Raw genomic sequence first — 17,440 nt, 5'->3', positions numbered from 1 at the left:
TGCTACTGGAAGTATGTAAAAAGAATAGTTTGTGGGATTTTTTTTTTTTTTTCAGAACAATTTTTCTTAGGCAAATTCATTAGAAAAAATATTGTGGGCAAATAGATTAGTATAACCTACCCTAGTAAATCAAAGACTACCCTCTAAGTCTTCAAAAGTATTACTATCAAGTAAGTAGTTTGCTAAACTCAATTTTTTCCACATTAGGTGTATTTCTACCTCATTTAAAAGTGTACCATGCTCAACATGCCTGAATGCTATGTAAAAAGCTGAAACATTGATGTTCCCACAATTAATCTCAGAACATTTAAAATTCATATTATTTCATACTTTCACGGTTCAACCTTCCAATACTTAATCCATTATTTTCAGCACTAATGGTAAAGTGAGAGGAGTGAATTAAACCCCAATGGGTGCATCTTGCTTAATTAGTCTATTGAATGCAGATAAAATGCCTACCTGAAGGAAAAAAAAAAAAGCTAAACAGCCAAGTTCTACTTTCAAGACAAATACACCAGGTACCTCAGCAGCCTCCAAGTAAGTTTTAAAAACTGGACACGATACAGGTCTTCAACTGCTGTAATTAGACCTGAAATGCACAAAATGAACCACAAAGTGACCAAGACGCTTAATACTTTTCAGCCCTCTAGGTAAGAGTGACAAAGGATGTCCATGTCTCAGTGTGTAGGTCGGCATCATAACTGACCAGTTGGCTAAAATCACTTTGTCTAGAACTGATGCAAAGTATCAGTTGGAAATTGCTAGCATTTTCAGTCAGGAGCGGTTGAGGCATGACTGGGAAGGACAGTGAGGGCTTACTTTCTAAGTGTGCAAACATACTCCAGTGCTTCCAAATCACAATTCTTTGGTCTTCTCCCAAGACAAGCCATTTCCAGACACCTCAAACTCGACTGGCCCAGGGAACCCATGGGAGGAGACCCAATTACCTTGCAGCCATAATTGTTGTAAACATGCTGGAGCCATAGTTGGAAAATGGTCTACAGAGAAACGGGGACAAACAGGACCACTAGGGATTTTCAATTCACAGCTACATCAACATTAACGAAAAAGCAGTATTAGATTGATTGAAAACATTCCACGGGACTTATTATCAAATAAAGGCTCAGTCACTGGGGAAAAGTATATTTTATTGACATAATTTATCTTAGACTTAGTAACTTTAACTCAAGATTCATCCACCAAGGTGGGCCAGTTTCTGCCAACAGAACCAGAGTGCGCACTCTCGAGAGTCTCACCCCAACCTTGCCAAAGCAAAGGACTTCTGCCTAACTGGAAGTCATCTCCAAAGGACTTGCCCTTATATTTTCCCCATTTCACGCACTTAAGATATTTGCACAACAGATGTACCCTTTGTCTTAAAAGTTGCCTGATTTGATGTTTAGACAGAAGAGCAAACCCCATGTTATTCTTCTGCAAGTGATTTTGCATTTCTTTTTTTTTTCAAAAAGGTAGCTACTGACTTAAGGATGTCACGACATACAGGGGATAAAAGCGTTAACTTGCAACAGGTCCAGGGTATGTTACCTTGACACCTCACAATTTGGTTCATTACACTTTAACTACTCAAAGTTATTTTAACCCCAAAGAACAGACAGGCACCGTGTATTTCTTCAGGTCACAATGCCAACACTGGCTGTGGAGTCTGATACAGGTAAGACGACTACAATTTACAATTCTGTGATTCCAATACTTTTGGGAGATGTACAATATGCTGGGCTGGGCAGTGTGAGTTAGTTAAGCTACAAAGTGCTTCATCACCCATAATGGAAGAGGTTCAAGATGATTCATACTTCCACGTAAGACTACAAAAGTCACAAGCCCACATAAAAGCAACTGACAGCCAAAGTAGAAGAGATTTCAGGAGCCTGGGGGCATCTTAAACAATTAATTGGCCTGGAAAATTGGGTCAGAATTACTCACAAAGCTCCTCATCCTTTCCCAGAAGAAAATGTGATAGTATGTCTTTTATATGGAAATTTCTTTGTATATATGTATAAACTTGGTATGGCCTTAATGCTGCAGTTAAGGATTTGTCTGGCTACCACCTTAAGCAGCGTGTTAAGCAATCGCTTCCTTAATGTAACATTTTTACTTCTTACTGGACTCTTAACCTGAAACAACCAATTCCCTTTTGCCCCTTACTCTTCGCCCTTTTTTGCATGGAATCATAAAAGTTATGGCAGTTATTTTTTGGCTTATAAAAAATCTATTTCTGCAGTTTGAAGATGTAATGTAAAATTTCTGTGATACATGTATATAAAAATATATTTATTGAACCATCCATATACACATATCCACGCTGATTCCAATGGAAAAAAATTAAAGTTTTCTGAAATTTTCTCTGTGGTCAACTCATAGTTGTCACTATTTAACCAACTTTATCTGTGAAAAAAACTTTTGAAGTACTGTGATTATCCCAGAGAGGAACCTACATATAGTCTAGAAAACATCATTTCACTAAGACAAGGCTGTGTGTTGTTCATTCAAGAAACATTTATTGATAGGTACTACGGGAGATACAAAGATGACTCCAACACAGACCCTGCCCGTAAGGAGCTTACAGTCTAGTAGGGGAGACAGAACACATCCACGGGATACATGGTCAGAGCTACGTTTCAGTAAGATGAATCTAATATTGTGTATAAGGTAGGCTGGGGGTAAGAACAGGTCAAGGAAGCTGAGAGGCCACTGAAATCATCTAAGTGGGGAGGAAAGAGGTGTGAAAGCCTTGAGGTAGCACTGACAGGACTTAGCTAGAATAAGAAAAAAAGGCAGAGGACTTAGACTTTTGGCATGGGTGAGGACACAGAGAGAACAATGGACTAGGTCTGGGAAAAGAAATGAAAGTTGGCACATAAAATTCTTCTGCACAGGAACAAAGTGTCTGGGATATACTGGGCACAATCAGAAAGAAATGGCTAATCACCCAGACCAAGGATGGAAGTACCTCTGAGTGTCCCCAGTGACTTCCTCCCTCCTGTGCCCACCCCTCAAAATTTCCCAACAATCCCCTCCACTATGAATTGTGATAGTGCCTAAAGATTTAAGTCCTAGCTCTAGGCATGTCCTTACTTGTGAGAATAAAAAACAACAAATACATTAATTTATTCAACTCAATGAGTCCTCTTTTAAGGACTCTTTCCATGGAGGTCACTGTACCTTCTGGTGAAATACAGGGATAATGAACCAGTCCTTGTCCTCGAGGAGCTTATGGTCTAGTAAAGGAGGAGCTGATGGTAGTAAAACTCATACAGGTCATTCTAATTGTAGGTTGAAGGGGAAGTTATATGAGCGAGGAGAAAGGTTAAAAGTGCTCTATGAACACACATTTTTAAAAATGAAGGTTGGGACAGAATCTCACACAGGAAGGACAACGTAGGAGGGAAGGAGATGAGAATGAATTTGCTCCCCACTTCAAATTCTGGCCAAACCAGACCACCAAAAAGGGGTTCCTCACTCCTGTTGCAAGTCTTTTCTCTTACGGAAAAGGAAAATGGTCTTGAACTGGGTTTTGAAAAAAGCAATTTCGATGGCAAGAGCTTTGGGGACAGGGGGATGTGGATACAAATCTATCTTCAGGGAAGAAAGAAGGCACTTGAAGCCACGAAAATCAGCAATGCCAGGCTTATTAGAAAAACCGTAAGTAGTTTAGCACGGCTGGCGCATCACCTCCATGAAGAATGGGAGAAATCACCGCAAAGGAAGATTAGGACCCTGACAGGTACGTGGCGTTGCCAGGCACTGAACAGGGTACATGCCTAAGACCAAATTGCTGCCCCTTAGGAGCTTACAGTTATAACAATACAAGGTGGGGAAAAGCACCACAATGTACAGAACGCAAACTGCCGAAGGATTCAGGAGAAAATTACAGCTGAGTTTCAGCTATTAACATTAGGATACCCAATAGCTTTCTGACAGCTAGTAGTAAACCCATCCCTGAGGGGAGCACAAGGTAATAATGTCCTTAGACAACAGGCCCTGGTAGAACTGGGCATTAAGACAGTTCGAAGAAAACTGAGAAAAAGTGGGTATGAAAACTGAGCTACAGAAGCAACCAAGTATGCATATAAAATGTGGCTCCTTCCCTTTTCTCCCCACATCCTGACCTTTAACAGCTCTGGCTTCCTTCAGTGAACCTAGGGCAGAGTGGTGACCCTCAAGGTGATCCATGTTACTTCTACAAGCCAATGTAGGACTCTGCGCTGATAATCTATTCTCTGAGCCATTTAGCTTTTGAAAAATGAAGAGGTTGTACAAACTTTAGTCCTTTCCAGCACTAACATTCTATGATTCAGAGAATTCTAGGAGTCTCTCCTGTCTCTTATGGCAATAATCAGAATGGGAAGAAACACTTTAAATATTCTGATGTGTCTCACTTAAAATTATGATTTTTTCGTACAAATCACAATGATCCTTATCCCACCAGCTAACTTCTACCTCCACCCATTCTTCATAATCTAACATCTAACTACATGAATTTATTTTCAACATGATGTGTTCTACATGATCTACTTAAGCATACACTGAATCTTTAGAGAAAGAAAGACCTGTTGTTCTCCGCTACTTCCGTATGCCAGCTTTTTGGTATAACGACTTCATTTAAAAGGGAAAAATCAGGGATAAGATATCATAAAAATTTCCTAAAACTATTTAAGAATTTAAACCAAATCCAAACTCAAACAGGTGACATCAAAGCTTGGGGAGAAAATCAGTAACCAAAGTAGTTAATTACATCATATAGTTGAAAGTGTTTATATCCAGATTAAACAAGATATAATCATCTCTAACTTACGACCAGAAATGTATGCAAACTTCCCATAAGCAGGTTTCTAAAAAGTAAATACTCGTTAAAGTAATTCAATAGTGAATTTTTGGTAAACATTTGCTTTTTTAAAAGACAAAGACACACTGGATGACTGCAAGTCCCTTATGAATCTGTGACACTGGCCACATTCCAAGGTACTCATATGGATTTCTGTAACTGGCCAGGTCACGTGGTCTATGGAAGTAACCGTGAAATTGATTTCCAATACTATTTTCCTCTCGTAGAGAGCTAAGAAAAGCTACCGGGTTCAAGTGGAAACTGGAGAAGCAGAGACCGTCCGAAGTTTTCAAAACAAGTCATATAATCAAAAAGTGAACAACTTTAATTCTAAGCCAAGACAGAAGTATAATCAAACCAAAGCTGGTTATGGACTTTTCTAGACCACTGCTAACCAACTTCTTACTTTTTATTCAGGTCATTATGAGACCGTTTCATGAAAGCATTAGCAAAGCACATGAATTTCAGCATTATCCTGAAATAGCTACATAACCACTAAGAAGTAAATAAGTTTCAGCTCACATGTGCTACCATTTCTCCTTTAACATAGTCTCATAAGAGTTCATAAGCCCACCTATGGTCCCCAGAACCTCAGTATCACAGTACAAATCCTAAAACATATTACTATCTTAAAACCATAAATCCTTACTTATCTAGTGCCACATGGCCATTACTTGATCAGCAACTTCCCACGCAAAATGTTGCTAAGTTTCTAAAACTCTAAAAACATTAAGGTTTCTAAAACATTTGTGGAAGACTATCTCTAACTGTCCACTGCCCATCCGTGGCATATTAGGCAGTTCACTAAAACCTCATATTCGAAGAAAAGTTGAAGTTGCTTTTTTTAAAAGGTTCATAACTACTGAACCAAAGGTCTTCTCTGTACGCAGTTCCTGCAGAGATTTCTCTTAAGTAGCACAAAAATAAAACTTCAATATAAAGTTATCTTTAGATCAGTAGATTTGACAAATGCAACCATATAGATTCTAACAAATTGCTTTCTATAAAGTGCCACGTTTTCCCACTAAATTATTAAACTCTACAAGGATTTTCAAATAAAAGGATGAAGAAAAGTATCCGAGGATGGCAGTTACAAGCACAAAACACAACTGCTATAAACCCACCTGGATTAAGGTATTACAAAATTACTGTTACCTTCCACATGTAGGTTCAAGGTTATACTACGTGTATCAAAAATTCAGGTGAGAAAATAACCCAAGAACAAATGATGATTACTGTTACCACAGTCTATAAAACAAAGTAGCTCTACAAAATCAATGTTTCCTTATCTTGTTTACGTTAAAGGAAATGGAGAAGAGTAATGCTAACCTTTCTCTGAATGTTTTAGACTCAGGTCTCTGTACTGTGGTAACTTATTATGGTCATGTCTTATTTAATATGTCACTCAAATGTAAAATAGGTAGGCATTAGGGTTCTAGAGAAAAAGCATCAGTTTTGGAGGCCAAGCTGCTTCCTGCTACTTGGATGACTTAGAGGCCTAGTCATTTAACTGCTCTATGCGATTTCTTCTTCATCTATTACTTTGGGAAAAATAGCACCTAATCCACAGGGTAATTGTGAAAATTAGTTTTCTAATCTGAAACTAAAGTGCAGTTCCACTAATACTGCGGTAAGTAACCTACCCATCCAAAGCCAAACAATGATTTTTGGGCTCTCCATTTCACTGCTCCCAGCAAAAGCTCACAAAGTTGACAACACAGGAATACAAGAGCAAAAGAAAACAATGTACTTTTGTAAGGCCCAAGATGTGCTTGCTTTCAAAAGGTCTTACAAGACTAAGACTCACTGACCCAAACTAATCTTACTTAGCTAAAATACTCATGGGTAAAGGGTTTAAAGCTCAATAGAAAAGAACTGTACATTGGGGCATTCTTACAGATGAGAAAAGTACTTTAAAACCCGAAAAGCTTAAATGTGACGAGTTGGTGCTTGCCTAGAGACAATCTTGCCCTAACCTAGTTTCACTTTCTACCTGTGGGAATATATGTGTATCTAGGGTATCGTGCTTATTCTATTGGCAATAATGTAAACAATGATATTGGGATTCTTCATAGTGTTAACCATGATCCTAAATCTGATACATAAAGTCCAATGCTACTTAAAACGCCACAATCATCCCAATTCTGAGGACTTGAAATTACTAAAGCAACCCTTCTCTTCCTAAGCTTATGCAACAAGTCACAAAAAGCACCTAGCATATTACTACCTGTCCAAATGTTTCTTTAAACCCACACATGGGTAAAGGAAAAGTGAGACTATTAATTACCTGCAGATGTAATTCCTGAAAGAGATCTCTGTTTCATAATTCATTTAATTCATCTAAGGCTAGTTTTCAAATGAAGGAGTCTTCAAGTTGTCCTCATCCACCCCACCCTCCATCCTCCATGCATTATAGGGAGTGAGGAATATCCATGATCTCAATGGGGGGTTGCTTCATTTTTATGGAACATTTAGCGTTGTCAGTCCCACCCACTAAATGCCAGATGTGTGTGGTGTCTCTTCTCCCCTCCCCCCCAAATCTCGCCCATTTCCAAATGTCCTCTAGGAGGTATTAACAGCCCCAGTTGAGAATCACTGCATCCAGTTAGTGCCCTTAAACCATGGAGTAGGAAAAACACCTATTGTGAAATGTATGGTTTAGCATTTATTTGTGAAAAAGGATTTCTAGGTTATCCATAATTTATGACTTTACAGTTACTACAACTTAAAAATTTTTTTCAAAAATATCTCCAGCTAAGTTTTTTTCTTTCCACCACAGGCTTAATATAAGCTACAACAGTACAAGCTGAATGTCTTCCAATTATCACTGGCCTGGCCCAAATGAAGTGGTTACCAAATAGTTATTTAAACTGACCCAAAAAACAGTCATGTGACTCAGTTATGTAATTTTCTTTATGTGAAGGAGATGTTCCCAATTTTCAAATATTTGAGGTACTGAGGACCGATAATATCAAACTTCATTTTAAGACTACACCCTTCAGCAAACCTAGAGTTTCCCAGTAACAACAAAACAAACATTCCTATACCTACTCATATACTGTCCTCAAACAGTCCTAAGGATTGAACACTGTTAAGAAAATAAATAAGTTAAATTTGACAACCTCGTTGCCCTTCAGATTAGTAGGACAAGTTATCACAAAAAGGCTTGCTTCACAAATGTGTACACAAAATCTTCACCCACCTCACACCCAGCACTCAAGAAATTAACATACTATGTAAAACGAATATTAGTCTATATTGCCAGATTAATTTTTCTTCCAGAAATATTTTAATAAAAATTGGCCATTTCCAAGGAACACCCACTGCATGCCCATCAATAAAAGAGAACCATAACAAAATAGAAAATTTACCATATGCCTATGATTTAAGAAAAAAACTGGCAGACACTCAAGCACAAAGTCCAATATTAAAGTCATATTCCTTCTTACGGGCTATGATTAGGATTCTGAATAGATACCGAAATAAAATACAAATGCTGGACTATTTAGGTCAAAGGACCTCTAAAGAAGCATGTCTGTCCTCAAAGGCATTCCAGTTTGAGACTCAATTTAAGAATAAGGCATAAAACAAATGAACAGAAGACATACAAGGTGAAAGAGGGATTCTTCAATTCCCAACATACTCTACACCTGGTAAAACAAATCTAGACTTTTTTTTCTTTTTTATTTTTCTTTAAACAATTGCCAAGGCTGGAATCAAAGATAAATAGAAGGCACAACAGTTTTGCTCTGGGTTTTGTGTTCTTCGGATTTTGGGGTTTCTTTTTTTGTCATTTTTTTGGTTTGTTTTTTTTTTTTAAATACAAATTAAACATAAAAGAACCCTACTTCAAAATAAATCTAAATTAGTTGCATCCTAGACATTTAAAACCTATCTCACAAATTTAAATTTAAATGATAAAAACAGTAGGTTTATAATTGTTTTGTGATCATATATCCAAAGGAAAAAAAAAAACTCTACTAACACCTTTTATTCAGTTTTTAACCATACCAGCAAGAATCAAACTGTCAATTTTTCCAATGGCAATTTCTACACACCAGAAGGTAGTCATGACTCTCAAAGAAGAAACAATTTAGATTTTTCCTGCCTTCAAAATGTTTATCAAATCCTGTGTTTCTCACAGGCTTTTGAAACACATAGAAAATAAGAAATATTCCAATGAATGAAACATACCAAATGTCAGTAATAAGGTAAGACACATTCCTTTGGGGAAACGGCTGTTAAAAAAAATCCAGTCTGTATATGCAAAAGTAAAGCAAGGAAATTCAGTCTTTTTCTCTTCTTTAAAAATCTGTTTTTCCTAAAATATCATTCCACAAAATTGGAAGTGAAGGACTAAAAGGTGAGGAGAGGGAAGGGAGGGAGAGGGAGCACACATCATTAACACAAAAAGTAAAATTGTACAAACTTAAGCAGTTTATAATAGACTAGGGTCATACTCCAGGATACCAAACGCTGGTATAAGAAATTCACCATTCTGCAGGAGCTAGAAGATTTGTACTGCTGCGTGAAGATCAACGAAGAGCAATTCACTGCCTTGGGGCAATTCCCCTTCCCACTCCAAATCCTGGTTTCTGCACCATGCCTCCACGGGGCGGGCCTCTCATTCCACCACCCAGCCCACCTCGAGGACCTCCAGGTCCCCGCAGGCGGTTATCTCGACGGTCCCCTTCCCGGGCAGCTCGAGTCTTCTTCTCTTCCACATTCAGACGGACCTCACCTCTGAACATGATGGGCTGTAGAAACAAGGAGAGCAGACTTAAAGAGTGCTTATGGGCTACCAACTACCAAAGATAAAACCAACAAAGCTATCATAAAGAAGCAGCAACTTACACATCAGCTACATTCTCAGTTTTTATTTCAAGCTCAGAACACATCATTAAATAACATGGAAAGGTGGAGCTAGGCATGCAAACTGGTTCAAAAAAAGGACAATTTAAACAACACAGCAGTGCAAGTAACTCTCATTGTACTTCTATGAACAAAATGTATTTTCCCATAGAATTATATAAATAGAACAATATAAATAAGAACGGCCAAAAAAAAAAAAAAAAAAAATTGCCACCTTCACCATGGATTTGAAGGCTTAGAATAAACCCCTATCATCACCTAATGTGGAAAGATGGGGCTACACATACTTCTGCAAAGTACATATACATCTCAAAAACATTATTAATTTATCTAAATAAAACTGTAACAAAATGCTATTTACCTTAACAAAATTTTGGACAATACCGAAGATAATAAAGAGGACCTTAGTGAAGAATAAAAAGATACATCCACACTAAATCTTGGGCCTTGCTTTTAGCCCAATAGATCTGAAGTAGAAAACAAAGGGTTACTCGAGATTTCAACAAATTCAATTTATGCTCCTCATTGGCACACACTGGTTTTCTAAGTGACTTTTTCTTTTCTTTTTTTTTTTTTTTTTTTTACTTATTTTTGAGAGGGGGGCAGAGGGAGAAAGAGAGGGAGGGAGAGATGGGGAAGGGGCAAAAGGAGAGAGGGAGAATCCCAAGTAGGCTTCCACGCTATCAGCGTGGAGCCCAATATGGGGCTTGAATTCTCGATCCATGAGATCATGACCTGAGCTATAAGAGTCGAACGTTTAACAAACTAAGCCACCCAGACTCCCCAGTGACATTTTTTTTTAAACAAATACCTAAAAGTACTGACTATGATAAGAAGTGTTCTATATGCCTCACATTTATTTAATGCTCACAACCACCCTTCAAGGGCTGTCATTACACTACTTTAGAGGCCAGCCAACTAAGGGCCAGGAATGTTCAGGAACTTAATGGGTCACAACATAAAGAGCAATGGAAGGAGGAGAAAATGAAGGGATCCTGACAGGCAAGTAAAAGCTTTGAACCACGAGGCTAAACTACAGCGTGTCAAACACCATGGTCAGTCTTACATAAGCTATTTCTGTACTCATAAAAAATTACTGAAGGGAGTATGGCAGAGGTCTGCCAATACAGTAAGAAGGGGGCAAAAGACAAGCTACACTTAAAGCTCCCAAACTACAAAGGGGTGATGTGAAAGTACACATGAGGAAAGCTACGTAAAGGGTAGGGTGGGGAGGGGTGGCCCCTTTGAGTTGATTTATATTTAAAATTCTGATTAAATACATAAATTTCTATTTGTACATTCATAAATATATTTAACACTAAAATAATATATTTATGTAATGTTTTAATATTCACACTATATTAAATCACTTCACACACATGAATCTGATGCACTGTTCCAGGCAATATTCTACATACAATGGGGAAAATAAAACCGTACTAAAGTCTAAAAGGTAAGAGGAGAGAAGTTGGAGAGGTTTTAAAAGGCAGTGATTGAAGACATCTCTGGGTAGTTATCACAAGGGTAGAAGCAATTTGAATGAGAAAAAGGTCTCAGACATACAGCCTCTGAGAAAATTTCAAAAAGTTCTTATGCATAAAGATGCCATGGCTTATCCATGTGCATTAAATGAAACAAACCCCCCTTACCTTGGACAATTAACTAAAAAGCCAGTTATCAGGTCTGACCTCTTTTGGCCCACTGGGAGTATCCTACCCTCTAAGGATGAATTCAAGGCTCTACCACAAAGGTGCACTGGACCTTTTGCATGCTGAATTATGGATTTATGCACAAGACCTCTGGGACATTTCTAGGTTCAGTATTCTGTGCCTATGCTAAGAAAAGCCACTGTTCTCTCCTTACTTCTAAGTGTTTTTGCAGGAGATGCATCATAAAAATACTGGTGACATAGTTTGAAAGATTAAATACACATTTGCAGATTAAGGCTCACTTAATGTTATGACCACAACAGTAAACTGGACAGTATAACAATCAACATTCTGAAGAACATCAGAAGTTCTACAGAACCTCTGGGAAATAATGACCTATAAGATTTTTATTACATGGTTAAGACAATGTGTAGTTTTAATCTGCAGAGACTGAAAAGATGAGTTGTTGTGGGCAACTTTTGATGCAAATGCTTTGTAGACAGACAGGTGATGACTGCACATCGTGTATTACAAGCCATTAATTTTTATACTTTACAATAATGGGAGGCCTGGGTGGCTCAGTCAGATAAGTGTCCAACTCTTGACTTAGGCTCAGGTCATGATCTCTCAGGGTTCATGGCTTCGAGCTCTGCGCTGACATCAGGTAGCCTGCTTGGGATGCTCTCTCCCCCTTTCTCTCTGCCCCTCTCCCTCCGGCGCTCTCTCAAACTTAAAATGATTAACTTTATGTTATATGAATTTCACCTCAATTTTTTTTTAAGTGAGATTTTTTTAAATCCCACACCCATCACAATAAATTAACAGTATTTATACTTTTGTTCTCTACTACTATTACAGAAAGTGTTTTGTGCTAATGAAAGATGTGGAGGAAGGGAAGGGTTTCTTAAGAACCACACAGTAGTAAGATTCCAAATCTACCAAATCCCTCTATTATTAGAAAGTACCTGTAGGAAGAAGTACTGTTAATAAAATTGGTTCCAGGCTGGGTGACTCCAAACCTACACACCTGCCCCGGGAAAATTGGCTCTTAAGTTATCTTAGTTAAAAGCAACACTGTATTTCATCTCCTAAACCAAAAATCACCAAGGAAAGAAATCTGCATAAATTTCAGTGCACTGGTAACTATTAGTTATCTCATTCTCATCATTCGACTCAAAAATAAAGTTATTTAGAAAGAAGTTTTGTTACTCTCAACTCCCAGGCAAGTCTTTTAACAATAATGGCCCATCACAATGGAACACACTACCAAAACATGTTGGAATAAATTGTACTTTCCATGTAAGAGATATTTGTAAAACGAATATATTCAAAGATCCAAGTTATTCTTAAAAAAAAAAAAAAAAGATGAAAAACTGCTTACCCTGTTGCTAAGGACCTTCTGAACAGGCTCAGAATCATCAAACACAACAAAACCAAAATTGGGTAATTTCCCGCCACTGTTAATGCGCAGCTCCACCACATTCCCATAACCTGCAAAGGAAACAAAGACTCTCAAGTAACTTCTTAGAACATTTCCTTTAAATATTATACACACACTAATCAATGACAGCCGCTAGTCAACATGGGGCTACAGACCGCTTGTAATGTGGCTAGTCCAAAACAAGAAGTGCCGTAAGTGTGATACACACTGGACTTCAAAGACTTAATATGGAAAAATGTAAAACAGCTCTTATTTTCACACGTTGAAATGATGTTTTTGATACACTGGGTTAAATCAAATATTAAAATTAAATTATCCAGTTTCTTTTTACCTTTCAAAATATAACCAGTAAAAAAAATTAATTAAATAAAATAACCACTAGAAAACTTAAAATTACATATGTAATTCACTTAGATGAACGAATCTAGTGTTTAAATCTCAACAGATAGATGTATTAGGTAAATCTAGCACTTAAAACTCAGGAACTTAGGGGCACCTGAGTGGCTCGTTTGGGCATCCGACTTCGGCTCAGGTCATGATCTCGAGGTCCATGAGTTCGAGCCCCGCGTCGGGCTCTGTGCTGACAGCTCAGAGCCTGGAACCTGTTTCGGATTCTGTGTCTCCCTCTCTCTCTGACCCTCCCCCATTCGTGCTCTGTCTCTCTCTGTCTCAAAAATAAATAAACGTTAAAAAAAAAAAAAAATTTTTTTTTTTTAAAAACTCAGGAACTTACTTTGAAAAAAATCTTTAAGTTCCGATTTATCCACTTCATGTGGCAGATTGCCAATGAAAAGTTGGTGACTATCAGGGTGTCTCACAATTCTTCGGGGTTCAACGTCACCTTGCTCACCAGCCTCACGGACTTAAGAAAACAAAAAACAGCAGCGATGAAAGAGAAAGACATTTTCAGTGGCTATTTCAATGATTTTTTTCTCCACCCCCAAACACAGGTAATTCCATCAGCCCCATAATTTATTTTTAAAGTAGAAAATATCAACCACCCCTAAAGAACAAGCTCTCACCTCAAAACCCCCCAAACCAGAGAAGTCACCCTTCTGAGCTCTTACTTGGTCTAGGTCCCCTCTGGGGAGGAATATTTATTCGTTGTTCTCGCACTCTTTGATCCCTCTGAGGCCTCTGCGGTGGAATCTGAGATTCAGGCTTAGACTCCGGACGAGGCTGAAAAAATCGTAAGTTAACCTCTGTGTAAAAAGAAAGCAAGTTTACCTTTTTTCCTGTAAAGTTTCTTAGCTAACAATAAGGTTTAAAGAGAAAATGACACGGGTGCCTGGGTGGCTGAGTCGGTTAAGCATCCGACTCTTGGTTTCAGGTCATGATCTCACGGCTTTGTGGGTTTGAGCCCCACATTGAGCTCTGTGCTGGCAATGTGGAGCCTGCTTGAGATTCTCTCTCTCACCCTCTCTGCCTCTCCCCAACTTGTACTATCTCTGTCTCTCCCAAAATAAACTTTCAGCATCCAACTTTGGCTCAGATCATGATCTTGCAGTTCGTGAGTTCAAGCCCTGCATCGGGCTGTGCTGACAGCTCAGAGCCTGGGCCTACTTCAGATTCTGTGTCTCCCTCTCTTTCTCTCTTGAAACCAATTAAACATTAAAAAAAAAAATTGTTTTAATAAAAATAAAAATAAAAACTGACAGCTCTCCAAAAAAGGAAATTATTAAAAACCACCCTGTACTCTTCTCTGCTCTGTGTACCAGTTCCCACATTCTCCAAACCTATGTGAAGCACATTACATGAAATACAAGTAAATGTGCCCAATATACAAGCTTAGAAACTCACCTGCGAAGCTGGTACTTTAACAACGTGAGGTGGTATCCCAGTAACTGGAACAGCTCCACTGGGTGGAAGGTTCTTACTGGTCACAGATGCCCAAGAAAATGTCTAAGGGAACAACATTACTTGATTACCCCTTTCAAAATAATATAAAAGCTATTAGTCCTTAATTTCTTGTACATAATATATGCGTCACATTTTCATATTAGATAGGATGTTGTTCCTAAGTATCTTGAGATTCCTTTTCTTCCCCTACTTACAAATTTAGCGTTAAAATCCCCTAGGACTAGTCATCAAGTATCAGCAAAGTAAGAAAAGGTTTAAGGTCTAAGAAGCTACTTTCACTCAATTTCAGGTTTGTGAATCAAAGAAAATTCTCTCTCCTTCAAAACCAGCTTCCTTTTAGGATTCTCCCAATTAATGGTACAAACATCAACCCTGTTACATCAACTTTAGAATTCCCTTGAACACCTTTTCAATCCGTATCAAACTTCCTAATTCTTACTATTTACGACTTAACTACCTTCATTGCCACAAGCTTAATCTCAGGTGTCAAGATTTCTCTCCAGGGCTACAATAGCAGTCACCTAACTAGTCATTCCTCCTCAATCCAGCCAACCTACTTTTCTCCCTGCAAGCTCAAGTCATTTCCTACTCACCTAATCACTGCCCTCTAGAGAGAGACCAAGAACCCTACCTGTTTTACCAATATCTCCCACACCCAAAACAATGACCAGCAGAGGTGCTTGAACTATTAAATAAATGATATAAGAAAGAACCTTAAGAACCCTGACCCCATAAATACAGCACAAAACACATTCCTTCACAGAACACCAAATGTAAATGTTCTGTGATCCCAGTTAACATCACCCTGAAATGCCTCAGGAGTAACAGAAAAGCTTTGAACTTTGAAATCAAGTATTCTAATTAGAAAAGTAGCTGTAGTTTGGCAATTTGTTTCTACTTCTACTGTAAAGTTATCCTCAATTAGAGTCAGAAAAAAAGCAGGAAAAAGTCTGTTGTGCCATGATATATTTTTAAAAGGTACTTTATCACTTGTTTTTAACAAGCATTATTTTGAAACAAATTATTTAAAAAATGTGAGGTTGTTGATATGGTGATAAAAGAGCACCTGAAATTTCTGGTCTAGAAGTATTCAAGTTTCCTTGGGTGGGGAGGAGAATTACTTTCAGAAAACAATATGCGTCTTAATTCCTATCTGAGGTATGGCTCATTATGTAGTAAGTTTCCCTGAACAAATGAAAACGTACCCATAAAGTCCACCAAACAGTACTATAAAGGAAGAGAGGTTTTTAAAAATCACCTAGAAACAGGAAGAAGGAAGACATACTACATACCCTCAGGTCTTCCTGTACTGTCTGCGCTATGTCTGCAGGTGCTGGGGAAGAACTCTTCTGGGCATCCTCAGGAGCAGTTTCTTCCAACACTGGCTCAGACTTTTCCTCTTGGATTTCAGAAACAGGTTCTTGTTCCGGTTCTGGTTCAGGATCAGGCTCTGGTTCAGCAACAGGTTCCTCTAAATGTTCTTCCAAATCATTGCTTTGGAAAATTTGAGAAACATCATTCTGCCTCCACTGATTTAGCAAGAAACTCCCAAGTATTTATTAACTATAGAGACCTGAACCAAAAAATTGCTCCCTGTCTCCAAAAAAAGATCTGAGTATTAAAACAAGACAACTCCTTAGAAAAGCATTCAATGAGCAAATCAGATTTGCTAAATTCTCCTAAGCAAATACATCAAAAACAGATCAAAATGAACCAAATCATGGTTTCTGTTACAATCCTGAAACTATCACAATTCACTTAGCTAACCACACATACAAAAAGACTAACAGCTTGTGGGGAAGGGGAAAAGAGTTGTTCAAAGGTTACAGTTTTACTTTTGCAAGATGAAAAGTTCTAGAGACCTGTTGTACAAATATTTGCACATAGTTAACATTACTACTCTGGGGCGGCGCCTGGGTGGCTCAGTCAGTTAAGCGTCCCACTCTTGATTTCAGCTCAGATCATGATCTCATGGCTTTGTGGGTTTGAGCCCTGCATGGGGCTCCGTGCTCACAGAGTGGAGCCTGCTTGGGATTTTCTTTCTCTCTCTCTCCCTCCCTCCCTCCCTCCCTACCTGGCTTGCACTGTCAAAATAAACTTTAAAAAGGAAAAAACAAATATTACTACACAGTGCACTTAAAAATGGTTAACAAGGTAAAATTTGTATTATGCAGTTTTTAACATCAAAAAAAACCTCTCAGAACTTAAAAAAAAAAAAGAAAAAATCACACCAGTTATTCTGGAGAAAGAAGTTATGATTCAGAAGACTTCTTCTTAAACCTCCCAGAAAAATCACAAGGAATGTTTTTTAATGCTGCAAATGATTTCCCCCTGAAATTCTAATTTGGCAGGTTTGTGATGGGACAACAGATCTTTTTCAACTTGCAACCCAGGTGAGTAATGTGGTTAGTTTGTCATCACACCTGGAGAAACACGAAAACATCCTTTAAGCACTAAGAGTTTCATATCAGATGACAAGTAAATATTTCTATTCCTATCATATTTCTGTTCCATTGCAGATTAAAAAAAGTTTAAGATATAGTCACACATTTAGTGTCTGAGTTAATGAAACTATTTAATTCATGTCTGAATTTCTATCAATTTATGCTTGATCTCTAAGTAAGTCCTTGAATATATTTATTCCCCACAAAGCACTTAATGCAATGCCTTGATGTGTTAAATACTTGATAAGAAATCCCCCAAATCAGGGGCACCTGTCTCAGTTGGTAAAGCATGAGACTCCTGACAGAGGTTTTGAGTTCCAGCCCCATGATG

The 17,440-nt window shown here is 38.1% G+C and overlaps 1 protein-coding gene across 3 annotated transcripts in view; it reads right to left on the bottom strand.

Moving 5' to 3' along the window:
• Window positions 1–2,494: 2,494 nt before the first annotated feature.
• G3BP1 (G3BP stress granule assembly factor 1) overlaps window positions 2,495–17,440 on the bottom strand; it is a 36,322-nt gene continuing 21,376 nt past the window's right edge. For all 3 annotated transcript variants that reach the window (XM_019464475.2, XM_019464476.2, XM_019464478.2), the window contains 6 exons: window positions 15,958–16,159; window positions 14,606–14,707; window positions 13,873–13,984; window positions 13,539–13,667; window positions 12,746–12,855; window positions 2,495–9,600 (listed from right to left, as the gene is read on the bottom strand). In XM_019464475.2, coding sequence (XP_019320020.2) covers window positions 9,394–9,600; window positions 12,746–12,855; window positions 13,539–13,667; window positions 13,873–13,984; window positions 14,606–14,707; window positions 15,958–16,159 — 862 coding nt within the window. In that variant the 3' untranslated portion in view covers window positions 2,495–9,393. The remainder of the gene's footprint in view (window positions 9,601–12,745; window positions 12,856–13,538; window positions 13,668–13,872; window positions 13,985–14,605; window positions 14,708–15,957; window positions 16,160–17,440) is intronic.

Source organism: Panthera pardus, unplaced genomic scaffold (genome assembly GCF_024362965.1).
Source record: "Panthera pardus isolate Hobbes unplaced genomic scaffold, ASM2436296v1 HiC_scaffold_2, whole genome shotgun sequence".
Taxonomy (NCBI): Eukaryota; Metazoa; Chordata; class Mammalia; order Carnivora; family Felidae; genus Panthera; species Panthera pardus.
This window is presented reverse-complemented; position numbering and strand designations above follow the sequence as displayed.